General features: G+C 46.7%; 1 protein-coding gene across 1 annotated transcript in view; it reads right to left on the bottom strand.

Annotated features, from left to right (window-relative positions):
• The window catches only part of TRIOBP (TRIO and F-actin binding protein), an 88,647-nt gene that overhangs the window by 7,021 nt on the left and 58,550 nt on the right, over window positions 1-23,076 (bottom strand). Inside the window, exons 6-12 of the mRNA XM_068251421.1 lie at window positions 21,647-22,067; window positions 17,813-17,911; window positions 14,477-14,624; window positions 12,526-12,640; window positions 10,996-11,155; window positions 5,637-5,750; window positions 1,633-1,719 (exon numbers count right to left, since the gene is read on the bottom strand). Coding sequence (XP_068107522.1) covers window positions 1,633-1,719; window positions 5,637-5,750; window positions 10,996-11,155; window positions 12,526-12,640; window positions 14,477-14,624; window positions 17,813-17,911; window positions 21,647-22,067 — 1,144 coding nt within the window. The remainder of the gene's footprint in view (window positions 1-1,632; window positions 1,720-5,636; window positions 5,751-10,995; window positions 11,156-12,525; window positions 12,641-14,476; window positions 14,625-17,812; window positions 17,912-21,646; window positions 22,068-23,076) is intronic.

Raw genomic sequence — 23,076 nt, 5'->3', positions numbered from 1 at the left:
AAATCTGCAGTTTCTACTTCCTGCTTTCGTGGAAGCAGACAGATTGTTAACATCCTGTGGCTTCAAATGGGCTTATCTGCCATGGCAGTCAGCTGACACAAGGGAGAGATCAAATTACAACTTGTGCTTAGTCACAGATGAGGGGGATTAGACAGGCTAAACTCTCTAACTATATACAGGGTGCATTTCTCTCTGTTTTCCTTCTGTTTTGTGCAAGAGTTCAGGTCCACTTTAGAAACAGAAGGTATTTGTTGCGGGGGGGGGGGGGGGGGGGGATGGCGCACTGAAAAGCGGGCGCAGAGCTATGTAATACGGCACCGTAATTATCCGCAACAAATGGCCCCTTGCCGGTAACCGGGCACTCACAGGCTCCCAAATTTACCTTCATAGCCGCATATCGTGGCTTTGCAGAAAGGGGAGGGAGGAGTAGTGTACGGAGGGGGATTTAGGGTTCGGCACCACCACAGAAGTTAGGTTTAGCCATAGCAAAGTATTGGTAAAGGTTAGCAATATTTTTATCATAATTCACTAGTACAAGATTGCTAACCTTAGCGATATTTTCCTTGCGGCAATCCCCCACGGCGCCTTTATTTCATCTATGCCTCCTGCTGATCCTCTGTCTCTAATACTTAAAGCCATAGACCCTGAACAAGCATGCAAATCAGGTGTTTCTGACAAAAGTCTGACTAGATTAGCCGCATGCTTGTTTCAGGTGTGTGATTTAGACCCTACTGACCAGAAAGATCAGCAGGACTGCCATGCAACTGGTATTGTTTAAAAGGAAAAATATACACCTTTCACCTTGGGTTCCTTTTAATTCAGTTAATTAGGAGTACAGTATATTCCTGCGTATAAGACTACTTTTTAATCCTTGAAAATGTTCTGGAAAGTTGGGGGTTGTCTTATACGGCGGGTGTCATTGATGCCGGGTGATACGCCTTATCCTGTTACCGTCTCTCAGATCTCCCTGCTGAGGGAGCGCAATCTATTCTTCCATACCGCTCTGATAAACAGGTAGTCAAGGAGGGCTGACCAGTCTACTTAAGGAGAGTTGACCAATGCAACAAGTCAATTGACTATATACTGTTATATACTGGGTAACACATACAGTACAGCACCAGTATCTGTTCATACATAGCACCAGTATATGATTTTTTTATTTTTATTTTAATTTGGTGTGCGTTAGAAGAGGGGTAGTCTTATACGGCGAGTATATCCCAAACTGTATATTTTAACTGGAAAAGTTGGGGGGTCGTCTTATATGCCCAGTCGTCTTATATTTTTTTCTTTCCAGTGCTTCAAGCAAGCGAGCACAGACAGCGTCTAAGCTGGATCCCAATGCACAGTGCTTGGTATGCAAGGATTTGTATGCAATAATCCTGCAACAGCTTGCACAGGAAGCATAGGTCTCACCAGTTAATGCAGGTACAGTGCTCCTCTGTCCACATATCTGTGCAGCCTGGACGATCCTGTAGCATTGCAGCCATGCACAAGCAAGTCACAGGCAATTGCCTCCTTGATGTGTGTTATGTGTAGAATTTGCAGTCTGTACAGGGGACTCTTTCACTGCCGTTACACAAAGTGCTGCCAATATCAACGTTACATAATATATTTCCGACAATGGATTCTTACCTTCTGCATGTTCTGGATATCCTCCCGAAGGCAGGAGATCTCTTTTCGCAGATATAGCAATTCATTTTCTTTAACTCGTAACAAAACCTTAAATGAACAGCAGAATAAGAATTACTACCAAAGTAAAGTAGACCTAATTATCTTCAGTACATCAGAAAGACCCCAAAGTGGGGGTGAAGGGATGCAATACTTGCCTTAGCAGCTGGAAGCCTGTGAATGGTCCAGAGACATCTCAGATCCTCGAAGAGTTCACCGTTCCAGGACAGGTTCTCTTCATCTTCTGCCCATGCTCCGCTAGTGGCTGAGCACACCTATATATCGGTCTTTTTTTTTAGGGAAGGCCGCACATGCTCAGTAGAACGCAGCCTCCATGCAGAAGACCTTCGCTCTACTGGGCCTGTGTGGAGCTCACTTGCTCAGTCAGGATGCACTTGTCCATGGCCGGAAGCCCAAGCAGAAGAACCTATTCCGCAAGTAAGGTCCACACATGCCCAGCAGAACAGAGCACTCGTCTACGGTGGGAGTAAAAAGCTGTGCATGAGCGGCTTCGTTCTATTAGGCATGTCCAGACCTACCTCGCACATGCCCAGTCCAGACGTACTCATTAACCTCCCTGGCGGTACGCAAATTCAGAGGCTGTGTGCGCGGGAGGAATTTTTTAAAATAAAATTTGATTTAAATGCTTAAGCTAGCACTTCGCTAGCTAACTATGGCCCCCCAAGTCCCCCGGCACCTTTTCTGATACCCCCCGATCGCTGCCGGCAATATTTACCCGTGCGCGATAGCGCGAGAGCCGCAGCTTCACCATTTAGCTTCAGTCGTCGTCATGGCGACGATCGGACATGACGTTATGCGCAGTCCCGATCCTCCCCATAGCGAAGCCTGGAGCTGATTGGGAGGCTGCGCCATTGCTGAATTCCTGGGGGGTACGTAGAACGGCGACGATGGGGGCGGGGTGATCGGGGGAGAGCAGAGGGACTTGGGTGGCATGGTTAGCTAGCCAAGTTCTAGCTTAAAGGAATACTGTAGGGGGGGGTCGGGGGAAAAGGAGTTGAACTTACCCGTGGCTTGTAATGGTCCCCCACAGACATCCTGTGCCCGCGCAGCCACTCACCGATGCTCCGGCCCTGCCTCTGGCTCACTTCTGGAATTTCCGACTTTAAAGTCAGAAAACCCCTGCGCCTGCATTGCCGTGTCCTCGTTCCCGCTGATGTCACCAGGAGTGTATAGTATAGCACAAGCCCAGTATGGCCTGTGCCTGCGCAGTACGCTCCTGGTGACATCAGGGGAAGCGAGGACACGGCAACACAGGCGCAGGGGTTTTCTGACTTTAAAGTCAGAAATTACAGAAGTGAACCGGAGGCGGGGCCGGAGCATCGGTGAGCGGCTGCGCGGGCACAGGATGCCTGCGGGGGACCATTAGAAGCCCCGGGTAAGTTCAACTCATTTTCCCCCGACCCCCCTACAGTATCCCTTTAAGCATATAACTAAAATGTTATATATATTAAAAAAAAATCATCCGGGGGCCATGTAATCCTCTCCGGCGGCTAGCCCGAGCGTAGGTCGGGGTTACCGCCAGGGAGGTTAAAGTGTACCTGAGATGAGACGAGTCTCAGGTTCCATACTTACCTGGGGCATCCTTAAGCCCCCTTAAAGCGGAATATAACCCTGCATTTCAACTTTGCTCTAAAACATTATTTACAGTATATTATATGCAAACAGCATTTTTTTTTTACTAGACCAGCATTGGAAGGGTTACACAGGGCTTTAAAGTTCCTGGAGATTTCTGCAGACGCATCCGAAGCTGTAGCTCCGTCATGACTGGGCGGAAGTGTACGGGGAGATCGGCGTACTCCATTGCTTGAGAGCCCTCTACCTATGACAGGCGAGGGGTGGAGCTCAGAGACGCAGTGCGCGAGGACAACCAGCCTATCAGCCTGGTCAGCAACGGTTTCGTTACACTGCACACATTCAAACGCTGCAGCAATTACCTACATTTTTACAACGGGGTGTGACTGGAGAAACCCCCAAAAGGTATGAATGACAATGTACAGTAGCGCTGAGCGCACTTATAAACATTATTTCCTAATCAAGGGCTTTGATCACAGGTTACAATCAATTATGTGGCATGTTCATATTGTAAACAACGGAGATTACATCACTGTTTTGCATCATTATGGGTGGGGTGATTGGGGATTATGTTAGTTTATATGGTGATTTGAAATGCATGCACTTGTAACTATACGCCTTGAAGAAGGGGGACCCTGTGAGGCCCCCGAAACAATTGTCGGTTTTTTTACCTTTGGCAACGCATGGCTCAATAAAAGAGCGTGATCTTAAGGAAAAACGGTGTGCTGGCACATTTTTTTCGCAACCTAGGCCTATTAACTGCTCTCCCCCCTCCCCCCATACTCCAATTACACATTGGCCTCAATTCACTAAGCATTACCGCATTCAGTAATGCAGAAAACAGCTGATTTTACCGATCATCTTGCCAATTACCAGTTCGCTAAACCTATTACCGGACCGGAAATTAAACTTACAGACTAGTAAGGTAAATTACCAACTTGCGCTGTAAAAACCTCAAGAAATTGCAGTTCACAGGGATTAAAGCATTCTGTAAATCAAGTGCTCGATATTTACCGTACCTCCAGCTCTGACCAGAGGTTACCAATCTCCATGAGGAAGATTGACAGATGGAGCAGACAGCCAATAGGGAGAGCCAGCCAGCCAAAAAAAAACCGCCACGCAGCGCTGCCTCTCACCCCATTTAATCAGATGTTCTGGAGGGCGGGACTTCAGAACAGCAGAGCAGGAGAAGGAGACATTCAGACCTGGTGCACACCGAGTGGTTTTTGCTGCGATCCGCAAACCGCTTCTGCATGTGAAAACGCTTGGCTAATCTATTTCAATGAGATGGTGCACACCAGCGGTTTGAGGTTCGTAACAAACCGCAAACATGCCTCCTGCTGCACGTTTGCGGTTTGCAGATGCGTTTCTGCCTCAATGTAAAGTATAGGAAAAGCTCAAACCGCTCTAGAAAATGCTAGATCGTTTTGAGGCTCTGCTAGCGGTTTTGGTGTGCACTGGGCCTTAAAGAGAATTTTCTGTATCCCTTTAGATGTGCATATCCATATACTGGTACACAGAAGAGCTCCCTCTGGTGGCTGCAGCACATGCCAGGGATGCACTGCACAGAAAGCTTCCTGTCTGACCTGCTCCACAGCTGGTGAGACTACCAAACAGGGCTTAGTGAATTGAAGCACGTTTTCTTTTTCAGTAGAATACTGAACTTCAACTGCATTCAGGGAATCTAAGTGAATTTGGGGGGAAAAAAAAGTGTAAAATACCGAATGCTGTATTTTACCGACCTAAATTATTTCACCAAACTGCCCTTGAATTGAGGCCAATGTATGCTACATCAGTGGCGCAAATACCGGTAATATTGTATTTGTGAATATATCCCTTACTTCACCTGTGCTTGACCTAAAGAAGCTCACACACCTTTAATCACTGGCGCCAGCAGCAAACGGAACTTACCGACGTAACGCCGCACAGACCCTCAGCTACCGCCATTCACTCCACTCTCCCATCCCTGTAGCTCCCTCGTTCTCCAGTCGGTATGACATCAAAGCTCCTTGAGCTGGCCAGGAGCTGATTTCATTGGCTCCTGACCATGTGATCAATGCGAGCCCGTGGGATTGGCTCAGTGATTACGGGGTCAGGAGCCAATTAAATCAGCACCTGAACAGCTCAGGAGGGGCCTGCAGCGGCAAAAGAGCGGCACGATCGGCATTAGCATGATTGAAATCTACGCCCTGACAGAGATAACAGGTGCCAAGCAGGGCGCAGATTACATTAGTTGATTCAGAAGTGGTTAAAAAACAAACAAAAGAGAATACTAAACATTCTGGTAAAAAAAAAAAGGGTAAAAAAAAAGTGGTTTCTATTAATTTCTGAGATTATTTCTATTTTTCAACGTGTAAAATGTAGAATGTAAGTACCTCCAGCTCTGCGCTACTCTTCTCTCCTCCTTGTAACCGTCCCTCATTCGGGCCATTACTAGACATGAACGTTCGCAGTTTCCCGATCTCTTCCGATAGTCGGTTATTCAGCTCCTGCAAACGAGAGATAAAGAGGGGTTCCATTAGATCGAGCAACAGACCAAAATCAACTGAAGTCAAATACAGCGAGGACATAATGTAATAATGTTCAAAGGGTACTAGAGCCGAACATTAAACTAAAAACATCATGACGTCATTGTGCCTCTGTGCGCACGTGCTGAGCGCTCGCTCCTGGCTGTGCATGCCTGCATCCCAAAAAAACATACAGATAAGTTAATTGGCTTCCCCCTAAAATTGGCCCTAGACTATGATACATACACTACACAATACAGACATATGACTATGGTAGGGATTAGATTGTGAGCTCCTCTGAGGGATAGTTAATGACAAGACTATATATACTCTGTACAGCGCTGCGTAATATGTCACAGCTATATAAATACTAAATAATAATAATAATATCATGAGGAAAATAATGCCTACAGACGTCCATGTCATATGGATGCGAAAACACAGATCACCTATAGATAGATGTCTATGGCAGTCTAAGGGTTAAAGAGGAACTGTAGTGAAAATTATGTAAAGAATAAAAATGGCAATTCTTAAAAAAAAAAAATGTAATTTACAAAGTAGCCAGTGTTTGCCCATTGTATAATCTTTCCTCACACTGATTTACATTCTGAAATATATCACAGGTGGTGACATCAGCTCTGCCAGGTGATCTGTCATTACTGGGAGTTCTATGCGCAGAGGAAGATACTGCTTGCCCGGCTGTTGGGAACCGCTGTTATTTCCCACAATGAAACAAGGTTCACAGACTAGAAACGGTCAGGACCATGGTCATGACATCACACCACGGGAGGAGTTTCACCACAATATCGGCCACACAGACCCCCCCCCCCCCCCCCCATTCATCTGTTTAAGAAAAGGTAAAGATTTCTTAACGAGAACCAGAGACGAACGACCTAATAGATTTATACATACCTGGGGCTTCCTCCAGCCCCATCAGCCTGGACCGTTCCCACGCCACTGCCCTCCGCTGCCTCCATCGCCGGTACAGGGTCCCGTCACTTCGGCCAGTCGATGCAAGCGCACGCAGTGCGCTCCCTCCGTACTGCGCAGGCGAGACGGAGGGAGTCCCTGTGGATGCGTACAACTGGCCACGTCTGGAGAAAGTGACGGGACCCGATACCGGCGGACAGAGGCAGCGGAGGACGGCGGCGTGGGAGCAATCCAGGCTGATTGGGCTGGAGGAAGCCCCAGGTATGTATAAAAGCTTTTTTTCATTTTCTGTCTCTGGCCATCTCTGGTTCCCTTTAAGGAAAGGGGGGTATCAGTTACCATATTTGCTGCTGTATTAGAAGCTCCAGAATATAAGATGCACCCAGGTTTAGAGGGCAAAAACCAGGCGAAAAAAATATATATACTATACTAAAGCTGGTGCGTCCATGTTTCAGGAGCGTCTTGTACCCGTTCGCCCCCAAATGGTGTCCTCCTGTGTTCCCTGTGTCTGCACTCCCTCCCCATGTCCCCCCGGCTCCTGTGTAAGTGCATCGGGCAGCTTACCTAATCCACCACGCCGGTAGACCTCCTTTCTCCTTCACTCGGCTCGCTCTAGTGACGGCTTGTATTGTTTGCGTTGTCAGTACAAGCCATCACTAGAGAGAGCCGAGTGAAGGAGAAAGGAAGTCTGCAATCTCTGCGGGCATGGCGGATTAGGTAATCTGCCCTATACACTTAAAGGCAACCAGAGACGAAGCACCCTCATGTATTTTATTATATATATATATATATCAGTGGGAACATTAGAGAAAACACCTACCCTGCTCTCTGTTTCATCCTTCACTGCTCAGCCTGCTTGTTATCAGCCCAGATAAAATCCCAGACTGAGCATTCAGTCTGGCTTTGTTCAGGAATCTTTATAGCGGAGTCTGTCTTCTGTGATGTCTTTTCAACCCCAAGCCCGCCCCCTTCTGGCTCTGCTCAGGGATATTATTATAGCAAAGCCAGACTGAATGATCGGGAATTTTATCTGGGCTGACAAGAAGCAAGCTGAACAGTGAAGAATGAAACAGAGCACGGTAGGTGTTTTCTCTAATGTTCCCACCGATATATGGTAAAATACATGAGGATGCTTTGTCTCTGGTTCACTTTAAGGTGCCCATACACGTTGATCGCCACCAGATCGACAAACAGATAGATCCCCTCTCTGATCGAATCTAATCAGAGAGGGCTCTAACGGCTGCCCATACACTGTACACAGATTGTGAATAGATTTCAGCATGAAATCGATTCACCATCTGTGGAGCTGCAGCTGCCGCCTGACTTCGCTCCAGCTCCCCCCCAGCAGCAATACATTACCTGTTCCGCCGGCGCGAGTCCCTGGGTCGGCGCTGTTCCTTTCTCCGGCTGGCCGCCTTCATCTTCTCTGCACTTCCTGTCCCGTCCTGTCAGAAGGGGAAGTTCTAACAGTAGAGGGCGCTCTACTGTTTGCACTTTCCCTTCTCACAGGACGGGACAGGAAGTGTAGAGAAGATGAAGAAGGCCAGCCAGAGAAATGGACAGCGCGGACCCATGGACTTGGGCCAGCGGAACAGGTGAGATTATTGCTGCATCGGTCTTCACCAAATCGAACGCCGCTTCCGACGCGCTCCCAACCCGCCGGCGATCAAGCGAAATTTTCCGTATGGACAGATTGATAGAATTAATTTCGGATGGAAATTGGTCGATCGGTCCATATTCGAGCTCGGTCCATATTCGAGTGATTGAAATCGACGTACGTGTATAGGCACCTTTACACATACACAGGAGGCGGGGGGACATGGGGGAGGGAGTGGAGGAATGCAGGGGTTAGCGGGCACACTGCACACACATATGCATGAAATCCCCGACTTGGCGGCGGTCCATATCGGCAGGCATTCGTAAGTCAGGGATCCCCTGCATTTGCTGTATAAGACGCAGAGACTTTTTCTCCCCATTTTTTGAGGCGAAAAAGTGTCTTATACGGCGGAAAATACAGTAAATCCAAGGTTGTAGTTCCTCATTAACATTGCTCTAGTTTGTAAATTATTTAATCTGTAGAAAAAGAGGAGAGCTCTGTAAGCTCCTGTCAGTGACTCTGTGACCTCTGCGTAGCTGTTACTGTATTCTGTAAAGCATTGGTACCGAAAGGGAAACAGCACATTTATGATGACAACTATATAATGAAAAATAATAGTAACAAAACGAGTTGCTACATTGAAAGGGGAACTAAAGCGACAACCTATTCCTTGGCAGACTAGATGTCTAATGACTGTAATGGTATTTACATCGCTGAAGTGGGAAGTACTGCCAAACTGGCAAAATACTTTACAAGAAACTATTTCAGAAACTATTTATAGCTAAACAATTAAAGAGAATCTGTACTCTAATATTCTTACAATAAAAAGCATACCATTCTATTCATTATGTTCTCCTGTGCCCCTCTGTGCTGTTTCTGCCACTCTCTGCTGCAATCCTGGCTTGTAATTAACAGTTTTAGGCAATGTTTACAAACAAACTAACCAGCTTCTAATAGGCTCAGCTAAGCATAGAGTGTGAGTCATTCAGAGTGTGCAGGGGGCCTGCAGAGGGTGTGTATCGCTTCTATCTAATCACAAGCAGCCCTGCACATTCCACATATTCCAGCCTAGCCTGACAGAGCCGACAGAAGAAAGGAGATAAGATTTATTACAGAGACAGTGCAATTAGGAAAGGCTGCAGTAAGCCACAGCACATTAGAACAGGCATAGGAACTTATAGGATAGAAGAATTAAGGCTGAAAATTTTGTTACAGAGTCTCTTTAAGACCAACATTACTTATTTTTAAACTGGTTTTAACTCTAATGAGAAAAAAAAAAAAAAAAAAAAAAAAAGGAGGACTGGAACGATACGTTTTATTGAGCATTGTAACGGACAACACATTTCTAGCTTGGCACAGCAAGACTGAGGCGCTCCCTACTATTGCTGGCCTCAGCCAACAGGCACCATCGTTGTACAGACCTGATGAAGCAGGCTAAGTTCCAAGAAACGTGTTATCCTTTATAATGCTCAATAAAACTTATAATTCCAGTCTTACTGGCCTTTTTCTTCAGGAGAGGTAAGTCCAAATTACAAACTACGGCTGCCATATTTATTTCCTTTTAAACTAGTTGCCTGGCATCAGTAGTGTCTGAATCACAGACCTGAAACAAGCATACAGCTAATCCAGTCACATTTAAGTCAGAAACATCTGATCTGCTGCATGCTTATTCAGGGTCAAGGGGTAAATGTATTAGCGGCAGAGGATCAGCAGGACAGACAGGCAATTTGCAAAGTTTAAAAGGAAATAAATCAAATATATGACAGCCTCCATACTTCTCTCACCTCGGGTTCCCTTTAATATAAAGTTTAAAAAGATTAAGCTGTTCTAACCATAATACGACGCTTCTTAAATCCTACGTAATAGTGGCAGTTTAGCGTGGATTTATGGAGATGCACTGTAGTTAAGAAAAGTGCAAATCCATCCCTAAAGTGAGCAGATTAAAAAAGTGCTGAATAGCAGTTCTACTTTCTACAGAAAGTGCAGCAGTGCAGGCTAGGCATGGTTTGTGAAGTGCTCCTCCCCCCTGCTGCCAGGCACCCTGTGCAGCTGTTCTGTGCTTAATCCTTCCAGTGCTGGACATTGTTGCAATACAGCAGTTGTATTGGTTACCTCAGCAACAGCAATTCCCCTCACACACTGCACTGTCTGAGAGACCTTCCTAGCTCCTCCTATTACTAACAGAGTTATAAGGAATCTGCACGATCGAGTGATTCCTTAAAAACGTCTGAGACAGTTCTGCACCGATTTCTAAAAAACCTACTAATTTTGCCTCAGACACTCTTGACAAATGCCCCCCACTGTATCCAGCGCCGGTGTGGATCTCGTGATGCCAGATACATGTGCAAAAGAAAACATCCCACCAGGATAAAATACTCACTAAATCCCCCAGCAATATCTTCCAGCCTTCCTGTAGCTCCTAGCTGCTTCCCGACGTCCTCCAACTAAGAGTCCCGATGTGTCACCTGACACACAAGCTGCTAGGAGCTACAAAAAGGCTAGAAGGCATCACTGAAGGATTAATGAGTATTGTATGGCCTGCAAACCTCCCAAAAAAAAACCAAAAAAAAAAAACACCAAAGCACTGCTCCCGTTATCCCTCAGTCATGCCGGTTAGTTGAGACTTCCGGTTGCCCAAATTCCAGATTTTGCTGTAAGTGGCTGGCCTCAGCGTGACCTTTTCTGCGCAGCGGCACTTGCCTGATTCTGTCTCAGTAGTTCCTGCGCCTCTCGCTGGCAGCTTTGCAGCTCCCTCTCCCGATCCACGGCCGCCTGGTTCAGCACTCCGACCTCCAGACACTTCTGTGAGTAACGCTCAGACAGCGCCTGCAGCTCGCGCCTCAGAGACTCCATGTCAGATCTAAACACAGAACACAGCAAAGACTTAGCAGCAGCAGGGTCAGCCATACTATCCCAGGGAAAAAAACACATGTATAAGTAGATAAATACTTGTTCTACTTATATAACGTGTATTGTACTGTCCACATTATGATTTCAGTGAATTGTATAGATTAAATAAAGAGAAAACTGTTCCAGGCATTTTCCATCTTTACTGCCTATGACTGAAGCCAATCCTGATGTCAATTCTTCCCTTACTTTTTTTTTCCTCCTAGAACCTGCGCTGTCATAGCTAGCTTGCTTTGCAAACACGTGAGCACAGCATAGATCATATTTCAGCAGCTACTCCCTTCTCAGCCTCATGTCACACTGAACTGCCCTCATCAGTGAGGAGCAAGACTGTGGGAGGGGAGATAACAAGCTTCCCTCTCCTCTGCAATGTACCAGAATAGAGCCAGGTTGACTGAGATAAGATTCATTACAGCAGAAACATTTATGATTATATTGGAATGCTTGCAATGCAGGGTTAGGATGTAGACTACATAATAATCACAGAGCAGTGGGTAAATGTAATTTGACTTAATGGCTTACAATCCCGCTTTAACAGCAGCATTGTAGTGACATTTAGTAGAATGCAGTAAATGATTCAGGGTCCCACTTTTATGTTTATTACCCTGGTTTTAGCATCGGAAACACTCCCTATATCTATATATTGCTGTATATTGGTATGTAGCTCCGCCCTCCCAGTGCTTAGCTAGTCTGTTTAGCTATGCAGAATTCTGCTCCCAGAGCATTCTGGGGGACATGGTATATTTTATACTGGCTTCGGAACTAGTCAGTTAACAGTTTCGTTTTGTTAACTAAAGGTTCCCACTAACCATCTAATTTCCAGAAAGATCAACTGGCCGATTCGATTAATGTGACCGGTTGGAAACGATCGTTGGGCCCACTGATGTGAAAAGAAAAAAGTACCCAGTGAGATCCCACCAATGCGATCGATCTGAAAAACAGAACGGTACATCGATCTGAAAGATAGATCAGGACAAAAATCAATAGAACGATAAAATCATTCGTTATCGGTACCGCCAAAGATGCCGGTTTTGATCAACCGGACAGGAAATTGGATCATTAGTGGGGCCTTTAGAGACTGATGAGACCAAGCACTAACTGCCACATAAAACATTACAGTGAACCGGAGTCTTTATAAGAGTCCGCCCCCTTCCTCCAGCACTAAGCTGCTACCACTGGCCTACTCTAGTCGTGATATTGCTGAAAGGATTAGGCCCCGATGTACTAACAGTTAGACAATGGGAGGAGCCTTGAGAGAAAGGGGCGGGCACAATTTATGACAGTTGGAAACAGGTTCTCTTTCAGAAGAGAAAAGGTACGTACTGGTGCTGCCGCCGGAGTATCTCGCTCCCCGAGGACCCTCCATGCTGGAATGTACGAGCTTTCTCCACCTCTCTCTGTAGCTCCTCCTTGTGGGCGGCTCTTATTGCCTCAATTACTGTGGAGGAGAAACAATAAGCGCAGGTTATGTCACAGAAAAACAAATCGCAATACAACAGGTGAGCAAACTAAGGAACACACGTCTGCAGATCGCAACAATATAACTAGCATCTGTTTACTTCTCAGGAGGGACAACCACTGCATTCAACTGCCTCATTTGCATATATAAAAACCACTTTTTTTTAAACCTTTGCAAAGTAAAAAATTAAAAAGGGACCGCAGACAAATGATTAATTAGACTCGTACACCACGTACCTATTTTTATCTCATCAGGTCACAGGTCTGTTCGGGTACCCTTTAAGGGGTACATCTCAGTTTGAAGACAGAGCTATGTTTACAATTGACAAAAGTCAAATTACAGCTCATATCAAAAAATGATTAACCACTTTGGTACCAGCAGCCTCTGTCCCCTTAAGGACCAGAGGCTGCTGGTACAGTAAACCGCCTCTTTCCAATGAATCCCTGCAAAAATCCACCGCTCCCGCTGTGCTGTCCCGGCCACAGGCTGCTCTCCCTGCCGTGTCTATGACGGCAGAGCACTGTGTACCACTGGCATTGGCTTACAGTGATGACAGGGCCAGGGGCCAATTAAAACGGCTCCTGACCTGCTCACGCAGCTCTGCCGTCAGAGACAGCAGGGCGAGCGAATTGCGGCGGGGTCAAATTGGTGAGATCGGCGATAACGCTGGGGACGCGCGGTTAATGGGACGTTGAACCTACATCCAGTCAGGGCCGTAGCGCCACCTGCTGCACGTAGATTCAACCTACATCGGTCAAGAACCAGTTAAACAAGTGCATTTGAGTGCAAACACAGATAAGTATAGTCAGCTTCTTACCAATTCTACATGAATGGGATGGCCGAAAAGGTTTGAGTGTCAGCTTCCTGGCCAGGAAGGTTTTTGTTCTCAAAAGCAGAAGCAATTTTAATAGATCTTTAACTACCTGCGGACCGCCGCAGTATAAATCTACGGCGGGCAGGGGGTGCTGCGGTCCTGACCGGACGTAAGCTCTACGTCCCATTGACCGCACGCCCCAGCCCGTCTCCGCCGCTCGGTCCGCTCTGCCCCCGCCGCAATCAGCTGCCCTGCCGCCTCTATGACGGCAGAGCACTGTGAGCCGGGCAGGAGCAGTTTTCATTGGCTCCTGGCCCTGTCATTACTGTAAGTCGTTCCCATTGGCTTACATGGAATGACAGGGTCAGGAGTCAATGAAAGCGGCTCCTGACCGGCGCACAGCGACGGCAGAGAGAGCAGCCTGCGGCGGGGACAGAGCGGCGTGTCCGGCGGGAGCGACGGTAACTTGCGGCGATTTGTCGGGAAGCGGCGGTTTGCTGGGCCAGCACCCTCTGGTCCTTAAGGGGGCAGAGGGTGCTGGTCCAGAAAGGGTTAAAATTCCTAAGCTTTGGCAGTGATGAAATGCCTTTTATGTTGCATACTTTCAGTCAACAAGGTTGTGATATGCAAATTAGAGGAGGAGGATATGCAAAGTAGTTGGAGGAATCATAAATCTATGCTGGAGTCAGATTATTTTTTGACCAACTCCACAGTCCTGCTACGTTGGTCGATCTTGGGGGAAAAAAACAAAAACAAAACCTAGACTGGGATGCCCATTATCTGAGAATGCTAAGGGACGTCACCCCCCTAGAAGAAGGGGTGTAAACACAACAGGGCATAAGAGGCGCCCAGATTAATTTAAATGGTACAAGAGAAAGGTTATCGGCACTGGGCAACGCGTTTCGTGAGTTCATACACCTCACTTCATCAGGGCACAGTTCAGTGCTGGCCGGGTGTACTTATTTATCCAAGTATCGAACGCCTCCTATACAGTGACTCACCAGACGCCGTGGCTGCCGCTTCCTCGGCTAATAGCTGCTCCTTCTCTTGCCGCAGCCTCTGGATCTCCCACTCGTGGTGACGCTGCAGCTCAGAGAGCAGCTGCTTGTGTGAGGCCTCCATCTGAGAGAGGCTGTGCTCACAAGCTTCCTGCAATATAGACATGGAGGCCATCAGTGACAGAAGAGGTGTGTACCAGGAAGTAACTGATGCCACAGGATTATTACTCTACTTGCAGCGGGGTCCCTGTATGGCATCTTAAAGAGAAACTCCGACCAAGAATTGAACTTCATCCCAATCAGTAGCTGATACCCCCTTTTACATGAGAAATCTATTCCTTTTCACAAACAGACCATCAGGGGGCGCTGTATGACTGATATTGTGGTGAAAATCCTCCCACAGGAAACGGAGGTTCACATTGGGCAATTAAGCCAAACCAATCCGGTTTCCGCTTCACCGGATCCGTAAGGCTTGGTTCACACTGGCAAACGGATACGGGAAAACGGATCTGATCACCAGTTGATTGGATCAGTTTTCACTCCGTTTCCACTCTTGTTGCAGCAGCCGAGCGGATGAGGAAGGGTGCAGCAGTCGGGAGGGTTAAAAAAAAAAAAAAAAAAAAAAAACGTACTAAGGCTTTCGTCTTCAATTGCTGCTGGGCGATTTCTTTCGTCTTCAATTGCGTCCTACCTCGCGTCATGTGACTACCACGCTTCCTCCTTCCGGGTTGAAGGAGGAAGCATGGTAATCACGTAACACGAGGTGGGACGCAATTGAAGGCGAATGAAGATGGAAGCCCAGCTAAGTTTTATTCCTCCCTCACCCACTCAGCTGCTCAATCCACCAGGCCCGGTTTGCGTCCCCCCAGACAGCCACACCCCCAGTGGATTTTGTCCCTTAAAGAGAACCAGAGATGAAGCACCCTCTTGTATTTTATCTTATAAATCAGTGGGAACATGACAGTAAACACCTAATCTGCTCTTTGTTTCATTGTTCTCTGCTTAATCTGACTGTTATCACCTCTGATAAGAATCCCCGACTGAGCACTCAGTCTAGCTTTGCTACGGAAAGATTATAGCTGAGTCTGTCTTCTCTGAGGTCTTTTCAAGCCCAAGCCTGCCCCATTGTGGCGCTGCTATAATGACTCAGCTATAATTAATCCCTGCAAAGCCAGACTGAATGCTCAGTCCAGGATTCTTATCACAGCTGATAACAGACAATTTTAGCAGTGAGGATGAAACAGAGAGCATGGTAAGTGTTTTCTCTAATGTTCTTACTGATATATATGGTAAAATACACAAGGGTGCTTTGTCTCTGGTTCCCTTTAACACTCTTGTTCTGCACTAGAGAAGAAACATTCTGTTTTCTCATTGCCCCCAAGGCAGGTCTTCAACTTCCATTTCCGGTCTGCTGGGCTCAGCGGTCCGGAAAATTTGGTGCTGCAGCAAACTTGCGGATCGTGTGGAACGGATTCGTATGAACGGACACATGAACAGTTCCATAGGTTAACATTTGATCCATTTGCATCTGTTCCGTTTGTACAGTATCCGTTCCGATCCGCGAACGGGCCTTTTTTTTTTTACCCAGGAGTGAACCGGGACTAACACTATCCAATCTGATATCAAACTATGCCCGACATTGGCGTTTTCTAGCACAAGTCCAAAGAAAAATGGCTGCTGCCAGGGGGCGCTGTTGCTGCATAAATTCCCTTTAGATCAAAGTGTTGAACTAAACCCGACACTTTCAGTAAGAGGTCAGTGAGGCCTGGTTCACACTGACAATTAGTTGGCAATAGAACAGTGAAAACAGATCTGATTACCGGTCGATCGAATCCCTTTTCACTTTGTTGCCGTTTAGCTGCTTCTGTTCTGTTTCCCCACATCCCCCACAGACCCCCATCAAAGTGGATACTGCTGTCTAGAACCATCAGTTTCTTTAATAGTCTGAAGAAACGTTGAGTTTTCTTATTTCCCCCAATGCAGCGCTTCAGCTTCTATGTCTGTTCAGCTGGGCTCAATGGTCCAAAACAATTGCTGCAGAACAATTTTGTAGAGAAATGATCGGACCTGTCGGAAATTATTGATATGACGCGTCTATCTGAAGGGAGATTGAATAGTGTGTGCCAAGCATTGGACTTCTATTTTGTAGGAGGAAGCTAGAGGCAGGTGTGATTCCTGATTGACGCCCGTCTAGACCTCTGCCACTTTATCAGTCCCAACTGCCTGCCACCCGCCTTGACCTCTGCAGCTTTATTAACTACAACTGCCTGCTGCCCGCCTTGACCTCTGCAGCTTTATTAACTACAACTGCCTGCTGCCCACCTTGACCTCTGCAGGTTTATCAATTACACCTGCCTGCCACCCGCCTTGACCTCTGCAGCTTTATTAACTACACCTGCCTGCCGCCCACCTTGACCTCTGCAGCTTTATCAATTACACCTGCCTGCCGCCCATCTTGACCTCTGCAGCTTTATCAATTACACCTGCCTGCCGCCCATCTTGACCTCTGCAGCTTTATCAATTACACCTGCCTGCCGCCCACCTTGACCTCTGCAGCTTTATCAGCTACAACTGCCTGCTGCCCGCCTTGACCTCTGCAGCTTTATCAATTACACCTGCCTGCCGCCCGCCTTGACCTCTGCAGCTTTATCAGTCCCAACTGCCTGCCACCCGCCTTGACCTCTGCAGCTTTATTAACTACACCTGCCTGCCGCCCGCCTTGACCTCTGCAGCTTTATCAAACTACAACTGCCTGCCGCCCGCCTTGACCTCTGCAGCTTTATCAACTACAACTGCCTGCCGCCCGCCTTGACCTCTGCCGCTTTATTAACTACAACTGCCTGCTGCCCGCCTTGACCTCTGCCGCTTTATTAAATACACCTGCCTGACTATTGCCTTGACCTCTGCCGCTTTATCAAGTACACCTCCCTCTCTGACACTTGCCTTGACCTCTGCCGCTTCGTTGACCAACCTAGTCCGATTGCTGCCAGCCATGACTGTGGCTATTATCAAAACCAGCCTGATCCCCTAATAGCTACCTAGTCACTGTAAGCCCTCCTGTTCTCTCTGCCTCCACTTTCTGGGGCGGTGACCTGGGAAACACTAGCAGGAATGCACTGCGTTGCTCACTAAGGGGGGGGGGGGGGGGGGGGTTGCAACCCATTGATCCTTGCGAGATGTTCAGGCAAAGACTAGTGACTGTTTACATTTCGCAAATTGGGAGAGGCCAGGCCTGCTGCTGGAGCAAAGAACCACTGGAGCCCACCCTCACAGAGGAAGCCCACCCTCAAAGAGGAGCCTACCCTCCCACAGGAGCCCTGCCCCATAACAATGGAGTACCTGAGAGATAAAGCCAGCAGGGGTCGCCACGTCAGACCCTTTTCTGTGCGATTCTAATTCTTTCCTTGCTTTCTCCAGCTGCATCTTCAGACTGTGAACCTGAGAAAGTATAACAAAGCATCTGAGCATTTTATAACAGAAAATAACTGAAGCTGACCACAGGAGCTCTACCAGTGCAAAGGCAGAGATGGGGTCACTTCATCGGTTAGTGGAGGAAGCAATTAGTAAAAAAAATTGCCAGAGCCCATCTCTGAAAGGGGTGGGGGAAGGGAGGGGGGGGCGGAGTGGGCACATGCCTGGGGGGCTGACACCTGGGCAAGTATTTAAACCTCCAACACACCTGCGATTTTATCTTACTCTTTAAAGTGAACCTAATGCGCAAAAAAGTCCGATTTGCCTGCAGCTTCTACCAGCCCCTGCAGCTGCCCTGTGCTGGGCCCTCACTGCTCCAGTCCTCCGCAGTGGCCCTCTTTCAGCTGGGTGACTCAGCGAGCCGACAGCCACTGCGCATGTGCACCCAGTCGCATGCGTCCTCGATCACGCTCCAGCTGCCGGGAGCATGATGCGCAGCAGAGATTTTCCCCTTCCACGCATGCGCTCCCTTCCATAAGTAGGCGTTCAGGAGCCGCGCAGACCCGGCCTGCCCATCCAGATGAAAGTGGGGCCCTGCAGGGACATCCCAGAGTGACAGCGCGGGCACAGGGCGGCTGCAGGGGGCTGGTAGAAGCCCCAGGTAAGTCACACTTTGTGTGTTTTTTTTGCTTTAGGATTCAACATATTACGCAGCGCTGGAAAATAAATAGGGATACGTACATTGTAACAAGGGGTGACAGACAGAGAGGTAGCAAACAGTTATACAACATAGCACAAGGTTATACATGCAATCAGGGTATAAAATGCGGTTTACAGACACCCAGCAAATCAAGTCCAGGTTAGTCCAGGAGGGGGGTGTCATTGCTGGGGTAGCAAAATTAAGAAGACATACTAAGGGAGGGGGGGGGGGGGGAAGGGGTACCTGCCAAAGGCTTAAAATCTAAAGGGTGGGGGAGGGGAGGGCTACACATAAGGTTGTGGAAAAGGTGGTTGACAGAGAGTTAGAGGGATGGGGTGCGCAGGGCTGGGCCATGCTTAGTAAGCCCCAACTTGGGAATTTGCCGAGACTCATAGCGGAGAATGGAGGCAGCAGAGGACGACATGGGAGCAATCAGCCTGAAGGGGGCTGGAGGAAACCCCAGGTATGTGTAAAACTTTTTTTTGGCTCATCTCAGGCTTACTTTAAAGAGAAACTCCGACCAAGAATTGAACTTTATCCCAATCAGTAGCTGATACCCCCTTTCCCATGAGAAATCTTTTCCTTTTCACAAACAGACCATCAGGGGGCGCTGTATGGCTGATATTGTGGTGAAACCCCTCCCACAAGAAACTCTGAAGACCGTGGTACTCCTGGCAGTTTCCGGTCTGTGAACCCTGTTGCATTGTGGGAAATAGCTGTTTACAGCGGTTTCCAACTGCCAAAAAAGAACGCAGCAGCTACATCACCTGCCAACAGTAAAAATGTCACCATGTAATAAATGTCAGAATGTAAATCAGGGATTTAACCAGTTCACCCCCAAGGGTTTTTATCCTAACGGACCAGAGCAATTTTCAGTTGTCAGTGCTCCTCCCTTTTATTCCCTAATAACTTTATTACTACTTATCACAATAAAATGATTTATACCTCGTTTTTTCCGCCACCAATTAGCTTTCTGTGGATAGTACATTTTGCTAAGAATTTTTTTTATTCTAAATGCATTTTAATGAGAAAAACAGAAAAAAAAAAATATTATTTCTCAGTTTTCAGCCATTATAGTTTTAAAATTAAACATTCTCCTGTGGATAAAACAAACACGTTTTATTTGCCCAGTTGTCCCGATTATTAAACCGTTTAAATTATGTCCCTATCACAATGTATGGCGACAATATATTTTGAAATATAAGTTTTATTTTTCTGTTCTGTGTTTTTTTTTTTCTGGCCATAATTACAAGCCCCTATGTAATAAATTAAAATTAATTTCCCCCCATAATATAGAATAAAAAAAGCTGAGTCCCTAAGGCAACTATTTATTTTTTTAAGCTGATTTTTTTTTTTACAAGTTTCTTTTTTGGGGGGGGGGGGGGGGGGGGGGGGTTGGAAGTGTAATTTTATTAATGATGTGTATATACTTGAAAATTTATGTATTTTGTAGGCGTAATATACTTTTTGGCCACAAGATGGCGCTAGTGAACACGTTATAGGAAGTGTTCACTTTTTTTTTTTTTTTTTTTTTTTTACTACACTTTCATTGTTACACTTCCTGTTTTTGTGAATGGACGTAGCCGCTGTTCGCGGTCACGTCCATTCACTCCAGGCACTGCGATTGGGTAGAGGTTCGGTCTTCTTCCCCAATCACCCAGCACGGGATCCCGACGGAAACAGCGGCGGTAGCGGCACGCACACGGCAGTAGCAGCGGCGGGAATGTGCGACGTATTAAAACGTCATGTTGTCGTTAATAGCGGTAAGCATGACGTTTTAATACAATAGGATGCCGTTAAATGGTTAATAGATTTTACAATGGGCAAACACTGACTAAATAATTTATACATAATTATTGTAAAAATTATGCACTTTTTTTATTACTTTATTTTCATTGGAGCTCCTCTTTAACCTATTTTGGTTCCTGGACGTAGTTTCTACGTCCAGGAACCATGCGCGCTACCGCGCGCCCCCGCGGCCGATCGTGCGCGGCAGTGTTCTCCCCAGAAATTTTTTCCAGCCGGGTGGCATGAAATAGTAGCCGGGTGGCATGAAAAAGTAGCCGGGTGGGGCGAGTTGAGAGAATACAGGGCTAGTGCTTCTGTGAGCAATTATGCTTACAGAATAGTAGGTGGTGAGCTGATATCAGCCGGGTGCTCATCAAAACTAGCCGGGTGGAGCACCCGGCTAAAAGAGCCTGGGGAGAACACTGCGCGTGCACTCCCGGCCGCGGATTCGGTAGCCAAGGAATCAATGTATCGGGCTATGGAGCCCGATCATTGATTCCTCTCCCCCGCTGAAAAAGCGACAGCTTCTCTCGGAAGCTGAGCTTTTTCTGGCCGTCTTCTTCCTGATGCGTCACTCTAAGCGCGTGCTACGCTTAGAGTGACGTCATGTAAACAATCTCATGGCCGCCATCTTGTGGCCAAAAAGTAATACTACACCTGAAAAAAAAAAAAAAAACAATTAACACACATTTACATTATAAATCTATTGTTTACCTCCCACCCTCCCAAAAGTACCCAAATAAAATGTTTAGTATAAAAAAAAAAAAAACATGTAAATATTTACCTAAGGGTCTAAACTTTTTAAATATCAATGTAAACATGAATTATTTCTATATTTTTTTTATTTTAAACTTGTAAATAGTGATAGATGCAAAATGGAAAAAATGCACCTTTATTTCCAAATAAAATATTGTCGCCATTCATTGTGATAGGGACATAATTTTAACGGTGTAATAACCGGGACATATGGACAAATACAATACGCAAGTTTTAATTATGGAGGCATGTATTTTAAAACTATAATGGCTGAAAACTGAGAAATAATGAATTTTTCCATTTTTTTCTTATTCTTCCTGTTAAAATGCATTTACAGTAAAGTGGCTCTTAGCAAAATGTACCCCCCAAAGAAAGCCTAATTGGTGGCGGAAAAAACAAGATATAGATCAGTTCATTGTGATAAGTAGTGATAAAGTTATAGGCTAATGAATGGGAGGTGAACATTTCTCAAGTGAAAACGACGGAACCTGAATGAGTTAAGCAAGTTTTCCATTTACCTGTTTTTCTAGCAGCCCGGCATTCTCTCCAGCCTTGCTCTTGCCTCCTATGAGCAGACAGGTAAGCGGCGTCTGCTTGGTCTCCCGCAGGGGCAGGCGCTCCAGCTCCTTCCACTTTGCCTCAATGTCGTCGTTGAGCCGGTGTTTCTGGTCTTCGGTCAGCGGCGTGGAGGGGGGCTGGCGGGAGGTGGGCGTGTCATTTCCTGGAGGGGCCTCAAACCAGCGTTTCCTCTCCTCCAATCTCTGGTCCCGCTCCTCCCCCGGGGAGAATGGCGATAACTCCACATAGTCAAATGAGCCGTGCCGAGAGCCTCCCAGCTCCGCCCTCCTCTGTCTGCTCTCTGAACCCAGCCGCAAATCGTCCGGCCTCTGCGCAGTGCGGGTGGCTACAAACGTGTTCTCCTTATTGCTCTCAGATAACCTACAAAGGGAAAACGGGGGAAAGAAAGGGACATCCTTTATGTTATTATAAGAGTTAAGAAGCTTTATTTGTCTAATAGTATTTTAAAGAACTTTAACCAAGGATTGAACTTCTTCCCAATCAGTAGCTGAGACCCCCTTTTCCACGAGAAATCTTTCCCTTTTCTCAAATAGATCATCAGGGGGCGCTGTATGACTGATATTGTGATGAAACCCCTCCCACAGTGTGATGTCATGACCAAGGTACTGACAGTTTCCTGTGTGTGAATATTGTTGCATTGTGGGAAATAACGGCTGTTTCCAACTGTCAAGCAAGCAGCATCTCCTTCAGTGCATAGAACTCTCAGTTGCGAACATTCCGTACACATCACCTGGAAGTGATATCACCACCAGAAATAAATTGAAGAATGTAAATCAGCGCGAAGAAAGATTTTACAATGGGCAAAGACTAAATCTATAAATTAATAATGTAAAAAAAAAATAATAATAATAATAAGCGATTTCATTAAATATGTTATTTTCACTACAGTTCATTAAAGAAAACCAGAGCTGACCTAAAAAGATTTGATACTCACCCGCGGCTTCCTCTTGCCACATAAAGACGTCCCTCGCCGTCCTCCCGCAATCTGCCGTTCAGCTGCAATTAGCCCCGGGAACCGGCTTAGTCATGTCAGTCCAGGTCGAATGCGCATGTGTGGGAGGTCCGCGCATGCGCAGAAGACCCAAACTGGACCCGACAGCCTGTTACCGGGGCTGATCACGGCTGAAGGCAGATCGCGGGAGGACGGCGAGGGACTCGCGCGTGTTTATGCTACTGGAGGAAGCCGCGGGTAAGTATCAAATCTTTTTCAATCAGCTCTGGTACACTTTAAGAGAGCCCAACTAAGCTATTAAATATTAAAGAGGAACTTATAGTGAAACTAATGTTCTAATTAAACATTGCTTGTTTTTCACAATATTCATTTATAATATTTAGCCAGTGTTTGCCCTTCGTAAAAATCTTTCCACAC

Source organism: Hyperolius riggenbachi, chromosome 9 (genome assembly GCF_040937935.1).
Source record: "Hyperolius riggenbachi isolate aHypRig1 chromosome 9, aHypRig1.pri, whole genome shotgun sequence".
NCBI lineage: Eukaryota > Metazoa > Chordata > Amphibia > Anura > Hyperoliidae > Hyperolius > Hyperolius riggenbachi.
This window is presented reverse-complemented; position numbering and strand designations above follow the sequence as displayed.